Here is a 9,855-nt window from a genome sequence, read left to right as displayed (position 1 = left end):
AGAGAGAGAGAGAGAGAGAGAGAGAGAGAGAGAGAGAGAGAGAGAGAGAGAGAGAGAGAGAGAAGAGGAAGAGGGGGAGAGAGAGGGGGGAAGGACAATGGAATCCTACCAAATGAAGTGAATCTACTGGAATAAGGAGGTATACTTCACATTGCATTCACACAAGACATGAGAGACAGCCAGTAACGGAAGAAGAGTTATCTAGTGAGAGGAACAGTAAGAAAGCAAATATCACTGAATCAATGAGCATGTGGCGTGAATGAGGTGTAAGAAGATTGAAAATATAGGAAAATGTCAGGTTACGAAAGGCTTTGAATGCCAAAAACAGGGTTTTATATTTGATCCTAAAGATGATAAGGTGCCCATGAAGTTTACTGGATTGGTGGGGGAGCAGGAGAAGAGTAAAATAGTTAAACTTATTCTTTTCGAGCATAAATCTGACAGCTCAATCGAGGATGTTGTGGAGTGGGGAAAGACCTGAGTCAGAGAGAACAACCAATTAACTATTGCCATAGAAATCTCAAACTTACTATGTCCAAAATATTCTTAATTATTTTCTCCATTGTCCCAACCTTTCTCTCTTAACCTCTTCTTTAAAAAATAACTCTTATCTTCCTTCTTAGAATCAATACTATGTATTTTTTCCAAGGCAGAAGAATAGTAAAGGCTAGGCAATGGGGGTTAAGTGACTTGCCCAGGGTCACACAACTAGGAAGTGTCTGAGGCCAGATTTGAATCTGGGGCTTCCCTTCTCTAGAACTGGCTGTCAATCCACTGAGCCACTCAGTGGCCCTTCTATTCTGAACTTCTACTACTATTGAGAGTATTAGTATCTTCTCAGTCACCCACAAACTGAAGTCTCAGTGTCATCTTCAACTTCTTACTTTCATTTACTTCACATATCCTATCTGTTGTGATCTAGTTTCTGCTTTTACAGCATCTTTTGTATATGCCATCTTCTCTGCATTAAAAAAGATGCCAATTTGGTGCAAGTCCTCATTGCCTCATGCCTGACTATTGAAATAACTGTAATTCGTTTCCTTGCCTGAAGTGTCTTTCCACTCCAATCCATCCTTTAGTCAGCTGCCAAAAGTGATCTTTCAAAGGAAAACATTTGACCATGTCATCCCCCTACTAAATAAATTATATTTGCTATATATTAGCTCCAGGATCAAATATAAAATCTTCTCTTTGACTCATAATACCCTTTACAACCTGACCCTTCCCTACCCTTCTATACCCTATTCCTCTTCAGTGATCCAGAGACACTGGTCTATAATAAAACACTCCATCTCTCGACTTTATGATTTTTCACTGGCTACCCCAAATTCCTGGAATGCTCTCCCCTTTCACCTCTGTTTCCTGGCTTTATTTAAGACTCAACACAAGTCCCACCTTCTACAGGAGGTCTTTCTCAGTCTCCCTTTCCCCCTCACTAATAGTTCCTTCTTCCTTAGAATTCCTTCTATTTAATCTGCATATGTCTTGTATATACATTATTTTCATGGTGTCTCATCATTTAAACTATGAGCTCCTCTAGGGTAAGCAGAGTATGTTTGCTTTGTATCTCAGGTACTTTGTATAATTCCCGGCACATAGTTGATGACCAATGGACTGACCGGAATGAAGATAAGATTGTCCATTCCTTCCTGAAATGGTAAACCCTTTTATGAAAAACCCTTACCTTCTGTCTTAATATTGATATTTAAATTTAGTTCCAAGGCAGAAGAGTAATAAGGGCTAGGCAAAAGGGGTTAAATGACTTGCCCAGGATCACACAGCCAGGAAATATCTCAGGCCACATTTGAACCCTGGACCTCCCCTCTCTAGGCCTGGTTCTCAGTCTACTAAGGTATTTGGTTGATTCTGGTAGGATATCCCTAAATGTAGTCATTCTCACATCTCAGGTATGCAGCATTTTTTAGTGGAGGTTACAAGTAACAATGTGTGTAAAATTTTGCATTTGGCAGCATGTGTTTGATTGTTATACAAGAAGGTTCTTTCAAATCCTGGCCAAAATTTCATTTTCTACAAGAAACATTTCCTGATCCCCAAAATAACAATGCCTCCCCCCTGCTTTCTTCATTTACTGTGTATGTATCTTGTTTGTACCTAGTGGCTTTCATGCTACCTTCTCCATTAAATAAGATCTTTGAGAACAGGGACAATTGCGTGCATGTGTGTGTGTGTGTGTGTGTGTGTGTGTGTGTGTGTGTTTTACTTCACTTCTATCTCCAGAACTTTGCCCAATATCAGACACATAGTAAACACTTGATAATTGCTTGTTGACTTGATCTGACTTCATTTAACGCTGAATGAAATTAAATGTACAGAAGCCTCATCTTTCTCCCTTCTTTCTTACATACTGTCAACTTTTTCAGCTTACAGATATTTCCTAGCTTCTAGGGTAGTGGTGTTATATAGTGGAAGGGTGTTAGTTATGGAGTTGGAGGATCTGGGTTCAAATTCTGCCTCTGCTACATATTACCAGAATAAGTTAACTTAATCTCTTTGGGCCCCGGTTTCCTTGCCTGCAAGATGTAAAGGGCTAGACTAGATAGCCTCCCAAGTGTCTTCCAGATCTAATTCTATTGATTAAATATTAAATCTAATGATTACCATTAAAGGGACATCATTAAAGTTGCCTATGTATTTAAAACTCCATGAGCATTAATTTATGAAGTTAGAGAAACATAGGAGGCAAAGGGAGGCACATAAATGTATTCCTGGAGAATCTCTGAGTTGGGGAAATGCTTATATAGAAAACATTTAGGTCGATGTAGCTTAACTTCCCAACACAAAAGGGGCACTTAATAAATGTTGATTGGGCTTTTCCCATCCGGCCGCCTGAGTGAGGAGAGCGAGAGCTGGTCGGAGCGGCGCCATGGCGGACATCCAGACAGAGCGTGCCTACCAGAAGCAGTTGACCCTCTTCCAGAACAAGAAGCGGGTGCTGCTGGGGGACACAGCCAAGGAGAAGCTGCCCCGCTACTACAAGAACATCGGCCTGGGCTTCAAGACACCCAAGAAGGCCATCGAGGGCACCAACATCGACAAGAAGTGCCCCTTCACCGGGAACGCGTCCATCCGCAGCAAGATCCCTTCTGGCGTGGTGACCAAGATGAAGAGGCAGAGGAGCGTCGTCAGCCGCCCAGACTACCTGCACCACATCCGCAAGTATAACCGCTTTGAGAAGCGCCACAAGAACAGGTCGGTGCACCTGTGCTCCTGCTTCCCAAACGTCCAGATCGGAGACATCATCACTGTGGGAGAGTGCTGGCCTCTCAGAAAGACCGTGAGGTTCAACGTGCTGAAGGTCACCAAGGCAGCAGGGACCAAGAAACAGTTCCAGAAGTTCTAAGCCCTTCCCAGAGGCGGGCAGCAGGGCACGCGGGCACTGAGTGTGCACTGACCCGCTGCTCTGCTAATAAAGGTGTCCTTCCCCCTAAAAAAAATGTTTATTGGTTTTGATTTATGTCATGGCTATTTTGTTTGTTTTTTTTGTAAAATTTTTGGCCTATACTTACTTGTGATTTTCTCATTGTTAGTCTATGATCTTAGTTACCTGGGACACTTAGGGATGAAACAGCTTACCCAACGTCATACAGTCACGATGTGTAAAAAGAGGGACTTGAACTCAGGCCATTTTGACTCTGATACTACTCTATCCTGAATATGCTAAGCTTGCCTTTTGTTTTGCCTGATCAATAGGAGGAGAATTCTATATAAATCTGTCCACAGCTAGGAGAAAATTTGGGCTGAATTGTAGTTCTTCCCTGTCCCAAGTAGAAAAACAGGATTTTGAACTTACATGATTTCTAAAATATGGAACCAATTCATTTTGTATAACCTGAAATCTTGAACCTAAAAGAAGTTTTAGATTGAGTTGGTAATGTGTTAGGCAGTTATTGATTGTTTTTTAATCATTATGTTAAAATAGTAAAAAGGGGAATAGTAAAAGTTGATGGTAGCAGGTAGCACTCAGTGGGTAGCTGAGTCTATAGAATTTGAAATTATAGTTTCTTTATTTTTTAACATTCTTAAAAATTAGTTGAATTCCAAATTCCTCTCTTCCCTTTCCCATTGAGAAAGCGAGCAATATGATATCAATTATACATATGAAATCATGCAAAACATTTTCATAATAACCATTTTAAAAAAAGCAAAAGAAAGTGAGAAAAATTATACTTCCAAGTTGAAATTAGAGTTTCATCAGTTTTCTTTCTGGAAATGGATAGCATTTTTTTTCATTATGAATCCATTGATCAGAGTAGCCAAGTCTTTCATAGTTGATCATCATTACCACATTGCTTTTATTGTGTGTGGTAATCTTCTGATTTTTCTCTCTTCACTTTGTATCAGTCCATAGAGGTCTTGTCATGAAACCACTCTCTTTGTCATTTCCCATGGCACAATAGTACTCCATTACAATTGTATATCACAACTCTTCAGCCATTTCCCAATATGATGTCTCTCTGTGATTCCTAATGCTTTGCCACCACAAAAAGAGCTACTATAAATTTTTTTTCTATATATAAGTTTTTTTTTCTCTTTTTCTTTGATCAGTTTGGGATACATAGTGGTGGTACTGTTGGGTCAAAGGATATATATGCATAGTTTTATAGACTTTTGTGCACAGTTCTAAATTGTTCTACAGAATGGTTAGATTTAGTTCACAACTCCACCAATAGTTCAACAGTGAACCTATTTTCCCTTAATATACTCCAGAATCTGTCATTTCTGATAGGTCTGAAGTGGTACCTCAGAATTGTTTTAATTTGCATGTCTCTAATCAATAGTGATTTAGAACATTTTTTCATATGAAACTATATACAGTTTTGATTTCTTCTTCTTAAAATTGCCTGTTCCTATTCTTTGACCATTTGTTAATTGGGGAACGGCTCTTATTTTCATAAATATGACTGAGTGTAGACTTGGGATAAATTTGGGAAAATGAGATCTTAAAAGAGAAATTTATCACAAATTTTTTTCATGTTACTTCATTGTCTGTGGCATTTTTTTTTTTATCAAATTTAGTTTCCCTGATAATCTCTTTCAAGTAGGCCAGTTTTTGCCTTTGCTTTGTCCGAGATCCTGATTGCCCCCCCCTGCCAATTTTTTTTAACTTCAACTGAAGCATAATAAATTCTGCTCCAGTCCTTTATTTTAACTCTCTTTGTCTTTTTGTTTCAACTGTGTCTCTTATAAACAATATATTTTTGAATTCTGGTTTCTAATCCATTCTTCTATCTACTGTTTTAGGGGTGAGCTCATTCCATTTACATTCATTGTTATGATTACTAACTTTGTATTTCCTTTAGTCCCATTATCTCTGTTTTTTTCCTTCTCTTTCTCTTTTCATTCTGTCTCTTCTTAAAAGTCTATTTTGCCTCTAACTACTGCCTCCCTTAATATACCCTCCCTTTTATTATTTCTCCCTTTTCTCTTATCTCCTTCTCCTCCCATTTCCCTAATAGGTAAGTTACATTTCTATACACAACTGAGTGTGTATATACCTTATTTAAATCAATTTAGATGGGAGTGAAGTTTAAGCATTGTGTTGCCCACCTCACCCCATTTTCCCCTCCACTGTAAAAACTCTTCCTTAAGCATCTCTTTTATGTGAGAAAAAATTTCCCATTCTACTTCTCCCTTCCTCCTTTACCCAGTCATCTCTCTCCCCACTTCATTGTTTTGCATCTTATTCCAACATAATAGACTCACAACTATGCCCTCTGTTTATGTAAACTCCTTTTAACTGCCCTAATAATGACAACATTTTCTAGAAGTTATATTCATTATCTTTCCATATAGGAATGTAAGCAATTTAACTTTATTGATTTCCATATGGTTACTCTTTCCTGTTTACCTTTTTATGCCTCTTGGGGGGCTTGTATTTAAATGTCATATTTTCTATTCAGTGCTTGTCTTTTCCTCCGAAATGCTTGAAAGTTCTTTATTTCATTAAGTTTTCATTTTATCTCATGATGTATTATTCTGAGTTTTGCTGTATAGGTGATTCTTGGCTGTATTCCTAGTTCCTTTGCCTTCCAGAATATCATATCCCAAGCTCTCTGCTCCTTTAATGTGGAAGCTGCTAAATCTTGGGTGATTCTGATTATGGCTCTACAATATTTGAACTGTTTCTTTCTGTCTCCTTGAAGTATTTTCTCTTTGATCCAGAAAATCTGGAATTTGGCTATAATATTCCTAGTAGTTTTCATTTTTGGATTGCTTTCAGGAAGTGATTGGTGAATTTTTTCCATTCTATATTACCCTTTGAATCTAAGATATCAGACAATTTTCTTTAATAATTTCCTTATATGTTATCTATATATCTTGTAGGTACTTAATAAATGTTCATTTATTTGATCAGCAATCCCTTAGTCACATGAACTACTTTCTGGCTATATCTTCTTTACTCTGTATTTTTTTAAAAAAAGTATTTTAAAACCTCTTATGGGATTTTCTATTTATTTCGATTACATTTCATCATGCCAGTCTCCGCATGCAATTGTAGCTATCCAGATATTTTAGGATCCAAGTTCAATTATCCTGAGTAGTGCATATCCTTCCCAATTTAGAGTCATTCACATACTTGATAAGTCTATCATCTCTGCCTTCATTTTAGTCCAATGAAGCAAATCCAATATCTTTTCATCCAAAATATGAACAAAACTATAAACTTTACTAATGCTTGAAATGTCTGACTGGAAACTATCTTCCCATCATTTGTATGTTTCAAAGAAACCAATTTTATAGTAACTCAGTAAGGGTAACTGGAAATATCTAATTCAAGCCATCCCAAAGCCTAGAATCCAGAACTAAAGGCTCAAATAATATCAAGGTATCTTATATTTACAAAGGGCTTCCAAATACTTTATTGCATAGGTAACAGTGACTATTCAAGTTCCCACTCCCTGGAGGACAGGTGTGTTACATTTTACTCCTCTCCTGGAGTTCTGTGTTATTCTTAAGGGGATTTGGGAGTTCCTACTTCCTGGCATTAGGGAAAGCACCCATCATTATGTTTCCAGGTTCCATTTAGCAATTTTACAGTCTGATTGGCATTGACAAAGGAATACTTACGTTAAAGATTATTGTTGTTGTTTGTCCTTCAGTTTTGAAGAGGATTAATGAAATCAAGGGGCGATGTCTTGACTGGTGCAGTGCAGGAACTGAATTTAATGAGGTAGAATTGCACAAAATCATCAGCCTCACTCTCTCTTCCAGGGTCATCCAAGACCAGTGACAAGACAAAAGTCATGATGGCTGGTGATGGCAGGGTATACAGTGGATGATCTTGTTGCCTTTGATGTTAGATCAAGTTCTAAATTCTTCACAGTGCCTGTTTTAGCCACTTTCATGGCCATTGGAACAAATTGTTCTGATTTGCCCATTTTGTGGAGTGGAGGAGGGAATCTTCACATGATTGGGATAGACATCTCCCCTAAGGGTTTGCAGCCCATTGGTTACCCTCAACGTGATTTATCCCATCTGCAAAGGTGGTTTATCAGGGTGCATCTATTTAGAATACCATAGCTTCTTAGATTCACAGGTGAGAGTTGAGTGCCAGGTGGACACTAAAAGTGAGTAAGCAAACCCTTACATCAGAGCTGCTGGTCCTCTTTGAATGTCTATACACCATTATACTTAAGGTATGGCAAGAACAAGCACACAAAGTTCTCCTTCCCTCCAAAGCCTGGGAGGCCTAATTCTTTTCCTTTCTTCCCCCAAGTCCACATCACTTTAGGCTCTAGGAGGGGAAGAGGATTAAAAAGATAGTTTAACTCAGTTCCTATATAGCATAGTCTCCCCAAGTTCCATGTCTAAAGCCCCTTTCATGACTATGGTTTGATCTCTGAGGTCATCAGTGTCTAGAACTGAAAAGAAAGATGAAACATCAAAATCTCAAGCCTGATTCTTGGGAGCACAAGGCTAAAAGGGAGAGATGGGAAGTAACCTTTCCTCCACAGGTAGATTAAGGTAGGAAGCCCGTGAGTCAAATGAATGAGACCCTCACCTTCAACATGCAACTGAAAAAACCTTGCAAGACTTCCAATTCGACAGTTTAAAGCACTCACCCTATTCTGGTTTCGCAGTCAATGGAAAAAATACTGGGTTTAGAATTAGGAAGATATCTGTTTAATTCCTGACCCTGACACATAATAGATGCATGGCCCTCTTACATACTTCAGGAAATGGCTTAGGACTCATCTACTTAATCTTAGAAGGGTTGGGATCTTCATAGAATCTTCAGTGGTGAAAAATATTCCAGTTTGGGAGTGTCATGATATCACATTTTCTGCATATCTCTGTAACAGGGAAGGAAATGAAACATTTAAAGTCACCAAACTAGCAAATGACAAAGACACGACATCAGTTTAGGTGTTCTGGTTCTAGTTCAAGTACTTTTATTTCTCTACTATCTTGTGACTATGAAAAGGATAGAGATCCTCCTTGCTTTACTCTCTTCCCTTCCAGGAACATTATATAATGGTTTATACTTCGCAAAGCACATTACATTTTTATCTGTTTTGATCCTCACGATAACCGTAGGAGGCAAATGCTATTATCATCTCCCATTTTACAGATGAAGAAATAGAGGCTGAGAGAAGTTAAAGATTTGTCCGAGGTCATACCACTAATAAGGGTTTGAAGCAGAATTCAGACTCAGGTCTTCTTAATTCTAAGATCAAACCTCTAGTCATTACATTACCTAGTTGTCTCTAGATGCATCTTAGATTCATAGTTCAAGAACTGAAGGGATCTCAGAAACTATCAACATAGTCTAAATCTCTAATTTTTCAAATGAGGTAACTGAGACCCAGAGAAATTATTAATTTATACAAGGTGACATAGTTAGTATCAGAGCTGGGATTTGAACCTAAGACTCTTGACTCTAGAGACTTTCTTTCCACTATAAAGTACCGCCTTTCTTAAAGTACATCACCTGACTTGCTGAAATTGTAAAAATACTGGTAAATTCAGTATCTCTCCAGATCCACTAGAGGTTCACTCATGTCCAACTCTTCCTAGTCCCATTTGGGGTTTTCTTGGTAGAGATACTGGAGTGGTTTGTCATTTCCTTCTCCAGATTATTTTACAGATGAAGAAAACAAGGCATACGAAGTTAAATGACTTATCCAGGATCTCACAATGCATAGGTGTCTGAGATTGAATTTGAACTCAGGAAGGGGATCCTTCCTGACTCCAGGCCCTGCACTCTACCCACTGCACCACCTCGCTACCCTGATCGGGTTGAGGTAATTTAAGGGGAGATTCTGCTTGGTGCTTCTCTGAATCAGGCTTGCTCAGAGTTTCAGTACTATCTGGATACCACTGCAATCTCTGCCTTTTCCATTTCTGCTTTGGGTCTTAGTGGTCAGAGTCAGTCTCTCAGGTAGTTAGTTGACTTTGAATTTTTCCAAATCTCTAACTTCACTGCCATATACCAGAATTCCTTTGATGTTGCTTTTTTTCCCCTTCCCTCCCCAGGCTCCTTTATATGGCGTGTTCAGTATTATTTCAACCTCAAACCTATTTTCCCCCTTTCATAAGACTGTTAAATTTAAGTGCAGCAACAAAGAAAACACCTCATCAAGAAATAATGGGTTTACCTTTCAGTCAGTGTGAAAAAAATAAATCTGCGTTCTGCCTGCTGGAGCTGAAGCAACTTCCTTTCTAATCGGTTTCACACTTTCATTTCACTTGAAGACACAAGACTAATACATCAGAAAACAGAAATGAGATTGCTTGGTGGCTCCCTTGTAAGGCTTCAAGGGAATCAGCATAAAGTTATTTCACTGAGATGGGTTTCAAGTATTTACAAAAACTAAGCATTTAAGGAGAAGC

The 9,855-nt window shown here is 38.5% G+C and overlaps 1 protein-coding gene across 1 annotated transcript; it reads left to right on the top strand.

The window, feature by feature from the left end:
• The first annotated feature begins 2,884 nt into the window (after positions 1–2,884).
• LOC123231945 (40S ribosomal protein S11-like) lies at positions 2,885–3,361 on the top strand. Its single transcript, XM_044658273.1, has one exon. It carries the CDS (start codon positions 2,885–2,887, stop codon positions 3,359–3,361), a length of 477 nt encoding a protein of 158 aa, XP_044514208.1.
• Positions 3,362–9,855: the final 6,494 nt, after the last annotated feature.

Source organism: Gracilinanus agilis, chromosome 1 (assembly GCF_016433145.1).
Source record: "Gracilinanus agilis isolate LMUSP501 chromosome 1, AgileGrace, whole genome shotgun sequence".
In the NCBI taxonomy this organism is placed as follows: domain Eukaryota; kingdom Metazoa; phylum Chordata; class Mammalia; order Didelphimorphia; family Didelphidae; genus Gracilinanus; species Gracilinanus agilis.
Note: the sequence above shows the minus strand (reverse complement) of the source record. Positions and strands in the feature narration are given on the sequence as shown.